The sequence below is a fragment of the Meleagris gallopavo genome, chromosome 13, assembly GCF_905368555.1.
Source record: "Meleagris gallopavo chromosome 13, MGAL_WU_HG_1.1, whole genome shotgun sequence".
In the NCBI taxonomy this organism is placed as follows: Eukaryota; Metazoa; Chordata; class Aves; order Galliformes; family Phasianidae; genus Meleagris; species Meleagris gallopavo.
Genome location: NC_139416.1, coordinates 1195583 through 1215549, shown reverse-complemented (window position 1 = coordinate 1215549; position 19967 = coordinate 1195583). Strand labels below are relative to the sequence as shown.

Sequence of the window (19967 nt, the reverse complement as noted above, 5' to 3'; positions counted from 1 at the left end):
CGAGATACTCTTTAGGGCTGTGTTACAGCTGGGAGGTGGCTCTTCCCCTGAAGAAACAAGCCAGGCGCCAGTGGGGCTTTCTGCCCGAAAGCCTGCAGTGCTCCCCTTGCCGGCTCTCCCTCCCAATCCTCATTAAGGATAAAGCAGTGAGAGAAAGAGGAGCGGCTCGGCTCAACTGCGGGGCCGGACGCTAGAGCGAGAGGGGCGGTGCGGTGCTCGCAGCCCGCCCCACCGCCGGGCCTGCCTTCCCGCTGCGCCGCCGGGGTAAGAGCGGGGCCTGCAGTAGGCCGCGCGGAAGCCGCGGCCTCGCGTAGAGGGCTGCCCGCGAGGGGTGCCACGTCGACGGGAGGCGCCTCTACGTGAGGCCGGGGATGGGCGGGATGCGGCTAGGCCGCGCCGTGCGGGGGGAGGCGGACCGTGAGCGGGCGGGGAGGGGAGAGCTCGTGTTCAGTGTTGGGATGTGGCTGCCTGGGAAAGGGAGGCTGCCCAAACGAGGAGCAGCTAGATGCTGTCGCTGGGATGGGTGGCTTAGTGGCTTTCCTGGCCCTGCCTTGAGTGAGGGCTGTGAGCAGGGAGAGCCCTGAGCTCTGCAGCAGGCTGGAACCAAGGCCAGGCCAGCTCAGGTAATGGGGACTGGCATCCTACGGCCTTGCTAAGCCTGAGTTGGGATTTGATGCTTTGAGCCTTAATTAAAAGGTTGTGACAGCATCTGTGGTAAAAATGAGGTGAAACTAATTTAGGTTGCAGTGCCTGCCCATACTGAGATCTGTGAAGCCTTCAAACTAGAAGGGGTGAGATTTAAACTGGATATAAGGAAAAAACTTTTTACAGTAAAGACAGCGAAGCACTGGCACAGCCTGCCCTGAGAGGTGGTGGTGCCCAGTCCCTGCAGGCACCCAGGGTTGGGGTGGATGGCACTCTGAGCACCTGGTGGAGCTGTAGGTGCCCCTCTTCATTGCAGGGAGTGGGAGCAGATCGCCTTTAAGGGTGACTTCCAATTCAAACAATTCCATGATTCATTTTACCTTTTCTCCCCAGCATGCATTGAGAATATAAAGGGTGCTGCTGAAGATAAAACAAATCTTCATGAGCAAAAGTGAAACTGGGTGTGTTTTATGTTTATTGAAATGCAAACAAGGTGGTGAAATAAGTGGAAACATTGCATCAATACTTTACCATGTGCTGCCTGTAGCAGGCTGATCACTGTGATATACAGCTGGGTTGGCCTGAGGTGGTTACTTTGGTGGAAGGGGGTTTTAGCTCTTCTTTTTTCTGTTTGTCTCCTAAATTTCTCAGTCCTTTTGATTTTTTTTTTTCTCTAGTATTTTTTCTCAATAAACCATTTGGTGTCTCTACCACAATATTTTCTTGTATTTTGCTTCTGAGGTAATGAAACGGATTTGAGGATGGCTAAAATTGTATGATTTTCTGTCTCTTATATTAATGCTGATTAAATAATGTTACTTGAATGAGAAATCTTAGTTTTTGAGTAGACTGGCTGATTTCTGGTTTCTGAACCTAAATTCTCCTTTGCCTGCTTTGTGCTGTGTACTGGAACAGATGGCAGAAGACTTGCTAGCTTTGTGCCAGTGTGCTCATGGAGTCTTGATTCAATTAGAGCACAACTTCGCACTGCTTTCCTCTTTAACATCAAGCACAAGTTAGCACTGACCGCAGTTGCAAGAAAATCTTTTCTCGCTTCAGATCTATCACCCTTTTTCCAGTAGGGAAAGTAAGCTGTAAGAACTTGCAGGAGCCTGGTCAAAATGGTGCAGGGTTGTAACACAGAAAATGTGTTTTGGTTGCAGGTGCAGCGACAGGGCTGTTCTCAGGAAGTGCCTGTGAGGAGCTCTGCAAACATCACATTTGTTTTAGTGGAGGGGAAATGCATGTTAGCTGTGGCAGGTTGGGAGAAAATAGAAGGAACAGTAGTGCTCCCTCTCTAAGGATAGCTGCTGTTGTTTGTGTCTCCCAACTCTACGTGTTTTAAGCATACTTTGAGCTCTTGGATAAAATACTGGTGTAATTGGATGAAAAAACTTGAGCCTGTATGGGGACTGTTGAGCCATGGCCTGAACCACTGATTGAGCACCTGGGGAAAGGACCTGGTCAGCCCTGGGAGCACAGGTGAAGGCAATTCAGCTGTGCAACTGGAAGGGGTGGAGACTGGCTGCACCTCTCTTAGACCCCATTTAAGGGTTTAGTGCCACTGGGGAAGGATCTCCTTCTGGAGATCCCTTCTTGGTGGAGATTTGTCCTGCGAGCCTGGAATCTTCTGATATGGATAAGCAATCTTCCTCCCTCCCTTCTTAGTACCTTTCTATGGTGCTGATCCTTCTTCATTATGCCTCTGGTGAAACACCTTTTCCCATTGTATTGGCCTGTCCAATTGCTACAGTGACTCATTTGGGTAATTCGTATAGCTCTTGGCATGCTCTGTTTTGAGCCTGAGGTCTAAACACTTAAGTATAAATACTTGTGTAGTGAGTAGAGTATTCAGAGTTCCGTGAAGAGCCAAAGTAGCAGCCAGCCCTTCTTTACTTTCTGTGTAAAGGGTAATGGAACTGATGACCCTTTTCATTTACGAATGGCCTTATTCAGTACAGCCCTTGTCTATTTTATTTTTCTCATTTGATACGTGTTTCTGTTGAAGCATTTTCCTTTCCATTCAGAATATGGAAGTCAAGCAGGAGTATCCTTTAAAAACAAAAACAAAACAAACAAACAAACAAAAAAACACAAAGCAGTAAAAAAATCTTTGTCTATTTATATGTGCTTATGGTTGGAATTGTTTCTCTTTCTTTCTTTCAGATTGTCAATCAGTCCAAGAATGAGCACATGCAAGAAGCCTTATGTTGACCAGACTACAAATCTTGAAAAGTTTGACCCTGAAATTCTTTCTGAAATTGAGAAGCTCTTTGCAAAGAAGTTTTCTTACACTAAGCCACTTAATAACGAATGGCAGCTCCCAGATCCCAGCGATGCCTTCACGTGTGACCACAAGGAATTAAACTCGCTTCTTGATCTGAAGAACTCGATGAATGAAGTGAAGAATCAGCTTAGTGATAAGAATCTTATTGAATGGCATCAGCACACTTCGTTTACCAATAAAGCAGGAAAAATAATTCCGCATGTGAAGAAATCTGTAAATGCTGAGCTATGCACCCAGGCCTGGTGCAAGTTTCATGAGATGCTGTGCAGTTTTCCTCTTCTCCCTGCAGAAGCTCTTCAGGAGGGACAGCTGAATTCTGTTCACCTCTGTGAAGCACCGGGAGCTTTTATAGCCAGCCTCAATCACTACTTGAAATCCCACCACATCCACTGTGACTGGAATTGGGTGGCTAATACTCTAAACCCGTATCATGAAGCGAATGATACCCTCATGATGATTATGGATGACCGTCTTATAGCAAATACGCTGCCTTGGTGGCACTTTGGCCCGGACAACACCGGCGATGTGATGTCACTGAAACATCTGACAGGACTTCAGAACTTTGTAAGTAATATGGCCACGATTCACTTAGTAACTGCAGATGGCAGTTTTGATTGCCAAGGAAATCCAGGTGAACAGGAAGCCCTTGTCTCCCCCCTCCATTACTGTGAAACAGTCACTGCTTTAATGATCCTGGGCGCTGGAGGATCCTTTGTTTTGAAGATGTTTACCCTGTTTGAGCACTGTTCTACCAATCTTCTCTTTCTGCTGAACTGCTGTTTTGAGGAGGTCCATGTCTTTAAGCCAGCCACTAGCAAAGCTGGAAACTCGGAGGCCTATGTAATTTGTCTTCGTTACATGGGCAGAGAGAGCATTCATCTGCTGCTTTCTAAGATGATGCAGAACTTTGGGACAGATATGGTCAACAAAGCTCTTTTCCCCCAGCATCTGATCCCAGAATCTTTTCTTAAAATGCACGAAGAATGTTGCGTGTTCTTCCACAGATGCCAAGTAGAGACTATCTGTGAAAACATCTATCTCTTTGAGCACATGGAGGAAGCAGAGCAGACAAAACTGAACAAGTTAAGAGATTGTGCAGTAGAGTTTTTCATGCAGAGATTTTGTATGAAACCCATTGCTAGAAGTAACTGGCTTGTCAAGAAATCTCAGACTGGTTGCAGCATGAATGCAAAATGGTTTGGGCAAAGGAACAAATATTTTAGTACGTACAATGAAAGAAAAATGCTGGAAACTCTTACGTGGCATGATAAAGTGGCAAAGGGCTATTTAAATCACGTGGCTGAAGAACACAGCTTAAATAATGCTGGTAAAATGTGCGTTTTGGAAGGATCGTCTTCTAACCTTAAGTGTAACTTGTGGTACATTTTGGAAGGAAAGAGGCTACCAGCGGTAAAATGTTCACCATTTTGTGATGGCCAAGTCTTGGAAAATCTTAACGAAGCTATGAATGAACTGGTGGGAAGACCAAAAACCAAACAGCTGCTGCAGCTTTGTCACTCCTGTGAGGTACTTCCTGGGGAGCAGATACTGGCAGAAGTGTCTGATCTTTACCAATCTTATCAGGAGATCCTGAATGGAAGACGTGGGGACAAATGCAAGTGCCTTGTGGTGGATTTCCCATCCCTTTATGATACTGAAAGCCAGCCCAGTATGGAAATAAAGTGCCTAGACTCGGCCATGCTGCTGACTTGTAGCTTCTCTTTGCTTTATGATGGAGAACCAAAATACCAACAGCAGCTTTTGGAGTGTGTTCTGCATTCCCTGAATCAGCTTACAATAGGAGATGCATTGATTCTGCCTCTTCTTTCTTGTTTCACACGTTTCACAGCTGGCCTGGTGTTTGTACTGCATTGCTGTTTCAGGTGCATCACGTTTGCTTGTCCGACGTCCCACGAGCCACTAAAGACCTGCGCTGTTTTGCTGTGTGTTGGTTACCAGGGCGTCCCAAACCCAGTTATTGAGTACCTGCAACATCTGCATAAGATAATGAGTTCTTTGCTAGACTCGGATTCTCCCAAGCAAGTTTTGCAGTTTGTGCCTATGGAGAGTCTCCTCCAGGGCAAACTGTTGGAGTTCTTGTGGGATTTGAACACAGCCATTGCAAAGAGACAGCTCCACTTGCTTGTGCAAGCTAAGCAGCAGCAAATGACTGGCAGTATTTCACTATAAAATAACCCTAAAATTGATCAGGTTGCTGCTATGCCTTGTTTCTCAGGCAGGTAGGAGTTAAATGTTGATGTGAAGGTAACATCAATGCCATGCCTAAGTTTTGCAGTCACAGCACTGGGAGGATGTTTTGAGCTATCAACCCTACTTGTGGTGCACTGGCCTGTAGAAACCCTTGGCTTAATCTCAGGTATGGGAAGATGGGGCAGTGATTGAAGTGGACAAACTGTTTCGTCTGTCGCAGTTATCTGTTCAAATTTCTTAGTGTACCACCTGGATCAGTGATGTGGCTTTTGTGATGAAAGGTGGTGTGGTGCCTTACCTGTTTATTCCGGCCAGACCGCGGTGGGCTTTGTTTCGTGATGTTACCTCTCTTCTGCTGAGCTACATGTGGGAGTTCTGACACTAATTTTCTTATGGGATTTGTGGGAGCCAAAAATTGATGTTGGGGCCAGAATGCCCAGCAGTATGCAAGCCTTGTATGCAGCTTCAGGGATGAGTGTCTTGGGAGCTGGCAGCTGGCTTGCAGGAGCCGGGTTGAAAACAACCGCCTTTAAACAGGAGCAGAGGCATCCAGGGAAAGATTCTCTTTAACTTGAAATGTGAATGCAAGGACCATGCCATATGGCCTAGGAGAGGTGATTGTATGGCTTCATCTCCCTGTCCCATCAATGGATGGAGTATTTTAACTTTTTTTTTATGGGCACCTCCTTAACTTGATTTGGGACTCCTTGATTGTAATGCTATTAAGGAGGAACTGCAAATGTTTTTCAGGCTAACAGCGTGGTCACGCAGGGCTCTGTGTTCCAAGAAATGCTCTGGAGGAGTGCTAAGCTGAAGAAATGTGATACTTTCTTTGGGTTAAGATTTCATTTGGTTCTCCTTAGAGATAAAAATGATGAAATTGCTGACTGACTGCTCCTTTAAGGGAGTCAAATTTTATTTTTCATATTGCTCCTTTGAGAGCTGAATTTTGAAGCCTAACTCGTATATTAACATTTAGTTTTAAGTTTGTAGTTTACATGGGAAAACTTGCTTGGAGGGAGAAATGATGTTTGGAAGGAAAAATGATTTACTGCAGATATGTGCAGGATCTCTTAGAAGAAAGTCAGAAATGTGGAGCCAGAAGGAAAATAGTCTCCCGATTAATTACCAGTCACCTTCTGGAAGCACTTCTAAATATGTAATATAGGAGCTTGAAGGATAATTGATTACTGCTAAGGATTAAAAGCGCTGCTGAAAAACTGTTTTGTCTGGAGGTGCTACACATTTAATAAGATTTTTTGCCACGTTGATTGGGGTAGAATTTCGTGCATTTAACAGTTCATTTTTTATTTAAGGATTTGATAGGTGAATGAGTTGGTGGCTCAGGTCTGACTAACTGATAGCATTTTCTAAAAGTCATGTTTTTTACAGCTGCATGTAGGTAGAAGCAGAGAAGCCTTGCTAACAAAAGCTTCGGGGGTTGGTCATTGTCCCCTTTCATTTATTTAAATGAGCTTGCTCTGTCATGAGCTGAGTCATGCTTCCTCCCTCGGACCAGGATTCAGGACTTCTTTTAAAAAAGAAATACTGAAAATGAGAGAAAAAAGCAGGAAAGGAATATTGTAGAAGAATGACTGACAAGACGGGTTCAGAGACCACCTGTAACAGCTTCCTTTACCCGAGTCAAAGCAGAATAAAGGTATTGTCCACCGAAGACACCTTTGTGTCTCTGCTGCTGTTTCAGAGGTGATTTATGCATCTGAAGCTTGCACTGAGCTGAAGCAAATGAAAAGGCTCCTCTTAAAGCAGGGGCAAATGAGATTTTGAGTGCACGGGTCTTCTTGCATTGTGGTATTCTGCTCTGGAGGCTCAGGTAGCAGAAGCATCCCAACCAGCAGATGAATAATGTGAGGTTTTTCTCCTAACGTCAGTCTGATGTTTTTGAATTCTTACTGTAAAGTTAAAATCTGAGCACCACTCAGGATCTGTTTTTCAAACTTGGATTTTCAAGCTTTCCTTGGTCTGGTTTGCACATCTGACAAACTATGCAGACTTCTTGGAGATTTCTCCAATCCCACCTTTCCTCACGGTGTTCTCCTTCCCTTTCTTCCTTAGTTTTTAAGACAAAGCATTTTGAATAGCCACAGAACGAGAAGCCAGATCCCTAAAACATAGGAAGTCCAGTGTCATATACATCCCATTGCCCCATTTGCTCTGGACCTGTTCTGTTGGCAGCTGTCAGGAGGTGAGGGAACAAATCCTTTGGCAGCAGCTGCTTCTTTTGTTAAGGAAAATATCTGATTTGGAAACTCTTCTTTTGTTGTTGTCTCAGTGACGCTTGTCTCTTTAATTGTGAGAGTCCTGCATTGTCCTGGCTGTCTCTAGGCCAAGAATTTCTTTGAGAAGTGACACTTAATTTCACTTGTGGCTTTTGGAACATGTAAGAATGCATTAACCTTTGCAGAGAGGGGCTGATGGTTGGTCAGTGCTGTCAGTCCCTTTGGCTGATTGGGTTTTGGGTGATGGCTGATGAGGTGTCTCAATGTCCTGGCTGCCTTTATGTTGGCCTCTCTTTTTTTTCTTTGACCTGTTTGAAGATGAACTGGTTGTCAGCTCTCTTTTGTAGGAGCCTCGATCTTCATGCAGGAAAGATGGTGGGGGTTGGGGGGGGAAAACAGATTGGTGGATAAATAGAACATAGATTCAATCAAGGTGTGTGAAGACTTGAAGCAAAATTAGTTTTGCAGCATGTTTCCAATGGAGGACCAATATCTGTGTCCAGTGATCAGCTGCAAGCTCCACTGTTTTCTCAACGTCTGGAGCTTCTGTTTTAAGCTAGCACAGTAGTTGCATGGAGTTTGAATGGATTGGATGCCTCACCAACCGAATGCGTTGGTTTTCCTTTTTAGTTGAGTTGCGCTGAGGCTTGCCAGTTATTTTCACTGATATTATGTGGATTTATTTGGATGTGCACAGATTGTGTGTTTTTGCCACTGGCTTTCCAATTTAATTTCTGCGAAACATAATGAGATTTATGGTATGAAATCCGGTAGCTTATTAAAATGGTACTAATTGGTGTCTATTCATCTTAATTTAAGCTGATCTATTAAATTACTGGTGGTCAAAGTAGAATATTTAGCAGAATTACAGTTTATTAAAAGCACAACTTGAAATTTAACAAGAAGGGCTTCGTGTTCCTTATGTAGAAAGTGGGAGAAGAAAAGAAGAAACCCCACACCTTGATGTTGGACCTCTGCAACTGGAAGCTTTAGGATGCAATAAATGAAGGGTGACCAGCAAGCTGAAACCTCAGAGCCTTACCATCTTTTGCTACTGTTCCTAAAGCCCATCTTTTGATATCTGTTTAATTTAGAGATGATTTTCAGTTTGTTAATTCTTAATGGTGAAGCGGTGGAAGTCCTATGTTAATTTGTCGTACTGTTTTGGTTGGTGTGAAATGCTTTTGTTTATTGGCTTTAAACAAGACCCTCTGTCTCAGCTGCAGCCTTTGAATATCTATCTCTTATTTTTTTAGCGCTTTGAAGGCAGAGAGATTAAAATCTCCTCCCAGAAGCCTGGTAATGGTTTCTCCATCTCATTCTTGAAACCGTTTTCGTGAATGCCATTCGGATATCCTCAGCTCCAGTTGTTTGTGTTGCATTCACCTGACAAAGATCAAGCGTGGCTGTTTATGCTGGCGATGCATTCAGCCTGTGGCTGCTCATTTCTTACTCCTCAGGGAACAATTTGGATTGCCGTTGAGCCCTCCTGTGCCACTTGTAGGGGTCCAGAGCTGAATGCAAGTCTGAACAATGGAATTTGCTGAAAGAATTAGCTGGTGGCTGTAGGGACTTAAAAAAGCAGAACCTTTATGAGACGTTTAAATGCAGGGCATTTTCCCACAGCAAGGAGAGGCCTTTCTTTGCTCAGAATTCTATTTTAAAGAAGCTCTGAGGTGTGAGCATCTGTGCAAGTAGTTTGCCTGTTGTTTGTTGCCTTTCTTTTACGCACGCAGTACGTTTGTGCTTGTGTGTATGGAAGCCCCCGCGAAGATGGTACAGCAAGGAAGATTCTTCTTTTGTAACTCATCAGTGTGTGCTTCTGTTTTGAAGGGTGTGAATGTAAATATTGTTTTGATGTACATTATGGGATGTTGGTTTATGGGGCTGTTGAGTATTTCTGTTTGGCCCTCGAATGTGTGTTAAAAGAGCTTATCTGAATGGATGGAAAACAAAATGTATGCAGAGAAAATAAACTATGTTCTGTTTTAGTTCTGTTGCTGTTCATTTCTCTACCCAAACGTGGAAGACGACAATGAATTGCATGAGGGAGACCCTACCTTGTGGACCCATCCTCAGTGAATGAAAGAGGTGGAGGCCTGCTGAGCCCGGTCTGTCTGCTGCTCACTTTCTCAGCTCTTTTCCTTTGCAGTTTACTGTTTCAAAGAGACATCAGTGACAGAAGAGGTGTGAGCAGTGTGTAGGAGCTCCTCGGTCTTGTTACCCATCTTGGCAGACAGATGCTGTGCGTGGAGCCTGCTTGCACAGTGAGGGCTGTCCAAAGGATCTTCAGTTCCTCCTGGCTGTGACAGCCCCTCTGGTAGGAAACCACGCTGCAGTTTTGTCTGCAAGGTCTTTTATTAATCCTTATCCAAATGCTTTCATTCAAGTGCCTGCTTTCAGTGAATGGTGTTATTAAACAAAGAAAAGCTGCGTGCCTTATTTCTCTGCTGTACTGACATGGGTTCCAACTGGTTGTCTTTGGCCTGGTTATCATGTCTGTCATGAGACTTTGTGCTAGCTGGTTCTGATTGCAGCTATGAATGCTGACACTTCTCACTGCCTCTCTGCTTTGAAAGATGAAGGAGGACCCCAGATTAGGGAGCTGGCTGCCAATACTGCATCATATCCTAGAGGTAGGAGATGATATAAGAGGTGTACTTCTCTGGTACCTTGATTTTCATACAGATGCTAGGTACAGAAATGCTGTTGAAGGCCTGCTGTTATGCCGGCTGCGTCGTCTCACTTGATTTTAACTCTAGATTGAAGCGTTGGCAGTGAACATCAAAATGTGCTTCAGGAGACATGAGCCTAGAAGTGAATGGTCATTAAAATGGGGACTGCGTTGGAGGAGCCTGTCTGAAGGACTATGTCAAATTTGGTGGAAGTGTGGTTTAATGTGGCTGTACTGGATTACAGGGAAATGTAAATGCCTGTAATTGTATTTAAGCTACTAAACAGTTCTTTGAAATATTTACTTTTCACAATATTGCAGTATGAAAATATTGCTTGAAAGCACATGAGATGGCAGATTAGAAACAGAAGGGAAAGCGTGGCTTTCCTTGTTTTGCTGTTAGAAACCTTAAAAACTGCATATGTGATTTCTTCGGTCTTTAAAGTCACTTTATACGCTACATTATGTAGATTATAAATCTTATTTCAGTTTTGATCTTATGCAGGCTTGCCTGCCAGCTCCTGAGTTTTAGGTGTTGTCAGAGCTAAGCTGAATCACTGAATGCAGAGCAGAGGAGCTCTCTCTCTTTTAGGCTGAGCAGAGAGATTGACCAGATTCTTCCACTGTGTTCTATCCTGTTCTTGGTATCTGCTGGCAAAGGAGGGGGGATGAAATTTTACCTATAATACAAACCTATTTGAAGGCAACTACTGCACCACTCTTGGTGGTCCCTTTTAAAGGATGTTTTTCTTCTGTAGGAAACTGAACATGTTTGTTTAAGTCATCTTCAGTGTTTTATTAAATGAAGATGACTGCTGCTTGTTAACAAATTGATTTATCTAAATTGAGGGGGAGCAGGGAGAAGTGCCTGTCATTTGTTGACAAATTGATTTATCTAAATTGGTGGGTACTGGGGAGAAGTGAATCAATATTCAAAACTTATTTGTTGCTGAAGTCAGAGATCATTATCTGTACGGCTGAGAGATGTGGATGGATGAAGGCTGCCTGATACAAATGAAAGCTCACGCTGCTGTACCCTGAGGTCCTAAGCTGTCAGGTACCTGTGCCTCAAAACAATGACCTGATGGCCAGGCAGTAATAAAACCTCAATTAGATGGAGGAACGAAGGGGCTGCGGTGGTGGAGTGTCTTAATGTAAGTCTCTAGAGGGTTAAGGTGATTAAATGCTTTCTTCATAATCAGTTGACTGCTCCAGGTTGGTGACACTGTACTCTGTAGCTGTTGAGTTGAAAAGTAATGAAGTCTATCTTGGGATTACGATTAAACTTGGCTCTGAGGTGGCCTTCAATAATGATGCTCTTTGGCAGATGTGTTTGGCAGGGGAGTGTGGGAGTGGGACAGGAGCACGGTTGCTGCTGGAGACATCTGAATCACAGGAGCAGTGTGGGAAGCTGGGTTCCCTGCCTTCCTTCCGTGCTGCAGCTGCACACTGATGGAAGGTCCCAACTGCACGAGCCTGAGAAATGCACGCTGCAAGGTGAGCTCAGAGCCCTGCGTGGAATAGGTCGTGCAGGGTGTTGGGAACCAGTCCCCCGGGTTGGGATTCTTGCAAGATTCCTCACAGGTAGCAGTGCTGCTGCTCAGCACCGGGGGCTTGCTGTCACACAGCTCTTACAGCTGGCACTGAATGTGTTGGCGCAAGCTGGAAGGGATCTGGATTGGCTGATGCATGGAGTGAGAGGGCAGCTCGATCCCAGCCAGCTGGAAAGCTTGCCTAACCATCAGTGACTGCAAGCTCACGCTTTCAGTGGAAGCACTGGAGTAGCTGGGTGCTTAATAGCTGTCAGTACTGTAACCTTAACTATAAATCACTGAGTAATTGATTTCAGGGTGTTAATGAAATGTAGATTTACAGAGAAGTACAATTGTGCCTAAGATGCACAGTTAATAGCACTGGCACTGAACAAACCCTGAATTGGCTCTGTGCTTCCATTATGAAACGGTAGCATAAGCCCATAAACTTCTATAGATTGCTTTGCTCTTAATTGCAAGACCAGCTTTACCAAAGTGAACTTAAGCATACTTAAATGCAGGTTTTGAATTTGGAAATCTGCTCAGAGCTCTGGCTGTTGTCCAGCTTTTGTTCCCTCACCTCCTGCAGGGAGTGAGTGAGACCCCAGGCTGAAGATGAGATATTTTATCTGATTCAAATTCTCCTGGGACTCTGCACAGGAAGAGGATTAGATCCAAGCATGAAGTTCGTTCTAGCCAGTTTATCACTGGGTTACAGGGGGAACAGACCAGAAATTGTTCCTTAAGCTGGATGCTGGAGTAGTGAACTTAGAAAAAGTGGAGCTCAACCAGCATTCTATAGGCCTGTTCCCAGTCACCTTGTGTCACAGAATCATTAAGGTTGGAAAGACCTCTAGGATCATCTGGTCCGACCATCAACCCGTCACTGGTGCCATCCTGATAGCGTTCAGTGTGTGCAACCACCCCAGAGCTGACCTGCAAGCGGGGCTGGAGCTGCACATATGCAGTGGTTGGGAACACCTCCCTGCTCCCCTCAACTACGTGAATCATCCCATCGCTCTTAGCAGTTTTGAAGTGACCTGAACTGCTTCCCAGAGGAAACAGTGACAGCAGCAGTCTTGGGAGCAGGAGTGGAAGTAATGAAGCAGTAATTAGCAATTAATGAAATGTGGTGAAACTTACAGTTTTAATAACCGCGCTGGCCTAGAGGTTTGATGCTGAAATGTAGCAGTCTCTTGGAAATATGCAACTCTGAAGCTTAATTATCATAATTTCCTTTAGACACCATCTGCTCTTAGAGCCAACTTGTGTGTTTATTCCTTCCCCTGAAGGCAGCTGAGGTTTTAAGGATTCCACTTCTGTGGCTTTTCACAGCAGACGATTAGGAGAGCATGGGTGGGTTTGGGCTGAGGTGGACTTTGTGGCTTGTCAAATAGAGTCTGAGAAGGCGAGGTTCTGTTACAGTAGGCAGAAAGGTGTTTAGATGTGGAAGGAAGGAATTGGGGGAAAATCGTGATCAGAACCTCTTTGTAGTTTGCATCGAGTCCAGTCCTGTTTTCAGTGGGACTACAAGTGGGCCGTGCTGCCTGTATTCCTTCTGAACCCACTGAGCAATGCCTGGAAGATCATAACTCCTTACAAATGCTATGATACAATGAAAGGCAGTGATTGCTAAGTCAGCCCTCACCTGAAGTTAGTATTGGATTGCTAACACCGTGTGAACCCCAGGGCCAGTAATCCCATTCTGAGGAGGAGGAACATGGTCCCATAGCAGTGGTGATGCATGCAGCAAAGCTTCTTGAGCCTCACATCTGTTGTTCTGCTGTGCTTTACCAGTCATATGCTGTTTTATGCCTTGCTGAGCACTGTAAGGGCAGCTCGGGTTAAAGCCACCTTGCTGCTCTTCTCTCTTAAGGGTGAGCCTGGAAATTGGTCAGGTCATGAAAACAAATAGCCAAACAGCCCCTGACTGCTCATGTAATCACTAGTGGCAGGAGGGAAGGATTGGTCAGTCGGGAGGAGCAGTGGATTAGGCTGAATCCTTTCTTCCTTGCCTGCTGCAGAGATGCCCGATGGACTTCATCAGAGCAAAACACTTTCCAAGCAGCAAAGGTGAGAAAATGGCACATGGGAATTTTGAAAGATGCCGTTGTAGACGTCATCTCTTCCCACTGAAGGGCTGTGTTAAGGATTCAATTTTGTCTTGTGTAAATCAGTTTTAATTAATAGAGCAGATGTACCAACAATGCATCTGGAGATGAAATGGAGGGGAAAGAAAAGAGGCAGCTGGTGCTGGTGGATGTAAATATTTGCTTTTTGGGAAGTGAGGCTCTGTTTCTTAAACTTCAGATTCAAATTCAGATTTCAATTTCAGGGGAATGCTGCTTTGCCTGTGGAGATATATGGAGCAGAAAAAATCAGCTGAACCATAATGCTTTGTTTGATTCTAGCACATGTGATGTAAGAAGCATAAGGCTTTGGAACAGGGCCAGCACATGAAGTCTTGGTTCCTACTAAAATATTAAGGCTCAGCCCCATGTTGGTATAGCATGCAGTGATTTCAGAGGAGATGACTGGAACAAGAAGCCTTCGCCTGGCCTCTGCATCGCAGTCTGATGTCATGGACAAATGGAGATGCTAGCTTTGGCCCCCTGATGCAGAGCAGGGGGCTGTGGTGCAATTAAATGAGGCCTTGCTGGCGAGCCAAGTAGAAGAGTTGCATGTATCTGAAAGCCTCTGCTGGGGAGATATGACAGGTATAGCTGTGGGCTCTAAACTTCATGTAATGCTGAGGGTTTCAGGAAAAAAATAGGCAGTGTGTGAATTAGAACTTGGTACGGGCCCTCTGCATTTCTGCTTGAGGTACTGAGGGACTATGTCTGTTCAGGATGATTTGAAGAGTTTTTGTTACGGTCTGTGACTAAAAGTTTGCAAACAACCCTAAAAGCAGAGAGTCTTGAAGCAAATAAAGAATGTAAGCAGGCAGAACCCCAAACAAATAGAAAAACTCAGAAAAAAAGGAGGAAAAAAAAGCAATTCCATTAAGAAGTCATACCTGGAAAGCAGCAGAACTGGAAAGCTGGAGAAGGCAGACAAGAAGGAGGGTTGATCTAGAGCAAATCTTTCTAGACCTGAAGTCACTTGCCCTAACTGTATTGTATTTGCAGTGTGAAACACCTCACTATCTGTCACTTCTGTTTCAGAGCTCTGTTGCCAGTTGTTTGATACCCTACTCTGGTTGCTTGTGTCCTGTTTTCCATCCTTTGTTGACACTGGGGAGCAGCAGGCATCTTGAAGGTGAGGGTGAAAATGTAATGGATTGAAGAGGCAGCAGGACCACTTGCAAGGAGAGATTTGTCAGGTCCTTAGCACTGCAAGTGAAGCAGCTGAAATCTTTTAGAATTATGATATCTTCCAGGATGGCTCACACAGTTTCCAGGATGCTATGAAGCCTAGTTTTACATTACAAAGGGATCTTGAACTCTAAACCTCAGGCAAGTAAGTAATTTTTTGCTATTAGAAAAAGTCACAGTCTCTGTTACTCTGTTTGGCATTACCAGGTGTTGAATTGGCAGCAGGCAACCAGCAGCCTTACTTCTGACTCTGCATTCTCCAGGTCACGTATGTTATCCCTGCGTGTTTAGACTGTGTGCGTTTATGAACTTTCTGCACCCATTCCTCTTTATCCCAGTAACTGATCTGGAAAAACTGAATTGCTGACAGTCAGTATATTCAAGATCGCATCCTCAGTAGGTAATAGGATATGCCTGAAACAGTAACTTGATCATATTGGGGAATTTTTGCAGAGCCACATCTCGAGGTTTAGAACTCAGAACATTTCAACAGCAGTGAGGTAGGAAAGCATGAAGAGGTTGCAAAGCTCTTGGCTACAGTCCTGTACGTGCTGAGTGTGCACATACTCAAATGAGCACTGTACTGCCCCAAACTGCAGAAGTGACTCTGAAGAAAAGCAGTTGAAGGTTGTCATTCTCTGAGGATTTCTGAAAACTAAATGAAAGTAGTGTTGTTCTGACTTCTTATTCTCTCAGGTCCCAGTGTAGCCAGGCTCACTCTGTATCCTTAGGGTGTTCCTTTCTATTCCTGCTGTGTAAAGTTGGTCTGCTTGATGTTTGTGCTCCTTAATAAGATTATGGCAAAAACTAGGTGTCTGCATCCAAGATCACAAGGCTGTGCCTGAAGAAAGGAACTCATGGCTTTCATTCTAATGCAGTCTGGAGCCTTTTCATTTAGCTTCAATGCACAGGTGTCTAACCTAGCCAGATAACCATGCCTGGCCAAAAAGCCTTGCTAATTGTTGTTCCTCTTGAACACAGTGGCACAGTGTGGCAGGTGAGTTTTGTGGTCGCACTCTTTGTCTTCCCTGGGCTGGTATGTGTAGGATACTGGGCACCCTATCTTCAAACCTAACAAAGAACAAATCTTTTATGAAGGGCTTAGCACTCAGCAGTGATGCTAAGCTCTTTGGAGAGGGGCCTGGTGTGCCTTCAAGTTTCATTCTTTCCAATAACAATAAATTGTCCAGGGTTTGCTCCGTACTTCAGCTGACTGTAAAGCAGCAGGCAAACCTGTTGTGTGATGCTTAAATGCCTGGGCAGCCTGCCCTGCTTTGCAGGGGAACTGGGAACCTTTGGAGGCACTTTGGTAACAACTGCAGTGCTGTAAAGCAACAAAAGGAAGTAGTTGGTTGAATTCTGCCATCAGGCACTGCAGGCCTTTGTTTGATAAAGGGGCTTGCAAGAATGCAGGGCGGAGGGCAAGAAAAGCTGTCCTGGATGGACTGTTGGGGAAGAGTGATGTTTTGTCAAGGACTCAACTAGCCAGCTTCCTGCTGAGCTGTAAGATGCAGATCTCAAAGCTGGCTCAATTTAGATGGAGCTCTGTGTCAGAGCTGCACTTCTAAACCTGGTGGAGAATGTCTCTGCAGGGGGGACTGTAATTGCCATGTATTGTGACCATAATGATATGGGGGAAAGAATAGGGGCAGCTGTGGGGAGTAAATGAGATGGTGTGTCTGATGACTCCCAGATCTCATTTTTCCTGGGTGTTAGATCTGCCCTGGAAAGCAGGAGGAGGGAACCTGGGTCTCCTCAGCTGTGCACACCCTCGTTTCAGCCTGGCTCAGCATTCGTTGGAAAGCAGGATGGAGGAGGGAGACTTGGGCCAAGCTCTTAGCTAGCAGAGCATAATTTCTGCTCTGGTTTTGTAGAGGTAGAAGGTTGGGTTGGCTGAGCTTTGGGTTTAGCTTCCTCTGTGGCTCTCCAGGCTGCTCACCCCAGCTGCCCATCACTGACACTCATGTTTTCTTGTCTGCTCAAACAGTTGGGTTAAAGAAGGCCTTGATTATTTTCTTTCCTTTTTTTTTTTTTTTTTTTTTTTTTCCCCCTCTCTTGGAGAAGTGTCTCATTCACTTTTTGCAGCTGTCCTGACTCTCCCATTATCATTATAGTGAAGCAATGTGGCAATTACAGGGCTGGCCACCCCCAGGAGGAGGATGTGCTCCACTGGCTTTTAAAGAGTGTGCAGCACTGCACTCTGTGCTCATCTCCAAAGCTTTTCCCTTCTCCTGAAATGGGTTTTATTGCTCTACCATTCCAAGTGTTTGTGCAGACAGGAAACATCTAAGTAGTGGACTGGTTTCAGGAAACTTCAGTTCTCTGAATCTCCTTTGGATGGTATGTGGCTCCACACATTCTTCCTTCCCTCTTCTTTCCCCTCAAAGGATACTTTCTGAACTGAGCATATCAGAGGTGGTGTAAAAACATTGATTGCTTTGGTGCTGAAGTACTGAACAAGGACAGAGGAACAACTGATGTTTTGGTTTTTTTTTTTTTTCTTGGAGATTTGACCCTATGGGGAGCCACCTCTTCAGAAGGGATGGTGGCATTGGGGTCTGAGTGCTGTCAGCCCTTGGCCATGTCCTGGGTTTGTCAGGCTGTGTCACAACTGGCTTTCGTCCCCCCAGCCTGACTCTGGAGCTGGGTTTGCTGCAGGACATCCAGCTGGGTCTGAGCTAACAAGGAAGGGTTTGTGGTCCAGCTCTGATCCTGTTGAAGCCACTCATGTTGCCAGTTCAAAACCCAACCCTAATGCTGGGGCTGAATCAGACCAGCAGGCTTTCACTGCAGAGAACAGGGTGTTTACAAGCTAATGCCTAATCCTATGGGCAACCTCAGAGCCATTTCTTTGGTAACTTGCAGGAAATATTCTGTTTTGGGTTTTGTGTAAGGTGGTATAAAGCAATCCCATGCAGCTGGAGGCCAGAAGGAAGGTGTTTGGGGGCTCCTGTGGCAGCTGTCTTGCTGTTGTAGCAGTGGGTTCCATTTCTGTGTTTTGTTTCAGAACACTTTAACAAAAACATTCTTTGTATTTCCTTTCCTCTGAGGTGAGAGAATTCCTGGAAATATCAGGTCCTGGTAGAACTGAGGAGCATTTCGTCAGTCTTTTTCCCTGAACTGGGTTGAGTGCAGCTTGCAGAACATCTGGTCCTGGGGGCACCAATACAATCAGTCTGGGAAGATTCCTGGCACTGGGCTGGGCTGCAGCACAGGTATGGAGGGAGATGCTGGTTGTTGGGGTAGGCTGACTTGCCCTTTTTTTCCCCAATGGTTCTGTGCTCCGTATACCAACTAACAAGCTATTTTCTGTTGGCAGAGCTTGAGGACCCATCCGCCCATATTCCCAGATGAAGCCATAGGAGCCCCTTGCTACGAGCTGCAGTGAGCTCTGCTGTATTTTGACAGCGTTTGACATTTCCCAGACAATTATTAAATCTGCCAATTGAAGATATTTAACGCTCTCCTTCCAGCAGTGGTGCTTATAAACCTTGGTTTGCCCTTCAAAGAACTGTTAGTTAAAGCTTCTACGTTTTGTCACTTGCCAAATGCCACCAGTGAAGCTCTGCTTTCATTGCTTTGGGCATTTACACGTTGCCTTTAATTAGGACATGTGCTTTTGTGGCCAGGGACTGATTGGCAGCTCTGTACTGACAAAGTCCAGGAGAAAAATAGATGGTGTACTGTATTATTTGTTATACTGGAAGGAGTGGGTTTTTTAGCCCAGCTACCTTTGTGCACATCCTTTGGGAGGGGGGATGCAAGGCCTCAGAATCCAGCTTCCTTCGTGAGTTTTTAAAGCATGAACTCTTAATGGTTAAAATACCTCTGGCAATATGGATCAATATGTGGGGATTTAAGAGTGCTCTAAATTAAGCAGACAAATGAGTTAAACTGCATTTAGCTAATTCCCTGGCTGTGAATAACCCAGCCAGTCCTGAGCCTCAGCTGGAGACATCTGAGGCTGTCTGGTATTTATAGCAGAGATCTCAGACTTCCTTGGATGTGGTTGGGCTGCAAGTTACGGTTTTATGGACCAGAAGGTGGGAGGCACTTTTAAGTGGCCTCTTTTAGTGCAGATCTGAGACTTTTGCTTCTGTCCTAGACTTCAGACAGTGGCTTTCACAAGGGTCCCATCTTGGGTCTGTTTTTCTCCTTAAGACACAGCTTTGCTCTGCCAAGTCTCTGTGAATTAGGACAACCTTTACTGTAGATCTGTAGATGTATCCCTCTAGGAAGCTGTATTCTATGAGGATACGGGGCAGGCTTAAAAATAGTTCAACGTTCCATTAATTACTCAGTAGGAAAGCAGCTGTGTGAATAGCTGAGCAGCAGCTCTGGTTGGGTGTTGGCCCTGCAAGGAATGCCTGTTGTTTAATCTGAAGGGCTGCTGTAGGCAATCTTCCTGCAAGCAAGAATCTTCCGAGTGGCTGAGATTTGCAGGTTCCTAATCAGAGGAAAGGCTGTCCCAGCCAAATCAGAGCTGGACTCCTGATTGCATCCTGATAGGGAAGATTACTCATCCAGTGGAAAAGAGCTACTGTTTTATTGAGGGTTTTGGCATATGTTAGCTGAGCATCTCTAGGCACTCAGTGCTTCAGCTCTGCTTTTTGGAGCCCGTGAGCTGGGTTTGCCTGATTCTAAGGAATATTACCTGCTTTCTGATGAGGCTGAGCGCCCTGTAATCCCATGTATTATACAGACTGATAGAGGAACTCAGAACAGCCCTGTGGAGAAATATTTGGGGTCCTGGTGGGTGAAAAGCTGGACATGAGCCAGAGGTGTGTGCTTGCAGCCTGGAAAGCCAACAGCATCATGGACTACGTCAGCAGAGGGGTGGCATTGGGTGGGGAGCAGACTGACCCCTCTCACTCTGCCCTCATGGGGCCCTATCTGGAGTACTGTGTCCAAGCCTGGGACCTCCGGTGGGAGGGATGTGGAGCTGTTGGAGCAGGTCCAGAGAGGGCCACACATGCTCATAGGGCTGGAGAACCTCTCCTCTGAAGAAAGGCTGAGGGGTTGGGTTTGTTTAGCTTGGAGAAGAGAAGGCTCTGAGGAGACCTC

The 19967-nt window shown here is 45.3% G+C and overlaps 1 protein-coding gene across 5 annotated transcripts; it reads left to right on the top strand.

Moving 5' to 3' along the window:
- The first annotated feature begins 15 nt into the window (after nt 1-15).
- Nucleotides 16-18105, top strand: CMTR2 (cap methyltransferase 2). 5 transcript variants are annotated; one of them, XR_014886161.1, is made up of 3 exons: nt 1177-2127; nt 2812-5309; nt 17954-18105. XR_014886161.1 is itself a non-coding variant. In XM_085235090.1 (2 exons), exon 2 carries the CDS (start codon nt 2831-2833, stop codon nt 5120-5122), a length of 2292 nt encoding a protein of 763 aa, XP_085091216.1. In that variant the 5' UTR covers nt 16-264; nt 2812-2830; the 3' UTR covers nt 5123-9374. The 5 variants fall into 5 exon arrangements, 4 of the variants coding, with proteins under 4 accessions (XP_085091216.1, XP_085091218.1, XP_010716201.2 ...); XM_085235090.1 differs by lacking the exons at nt 1177-2127; nt 17954-18105 and adding an exon at nt 16-264 and having other exon boundaries at nt 2812-9374; XM_085235092.1 differs by lacking the exons at nt 1177-2127; nt 17954-18105 and adding an exon at nt 338-359 and having other exon boundaries at nt 2812-9374.
- The last annotated feature ends 1862 nt before the right edge of the window (nt 18106-19967 follow it).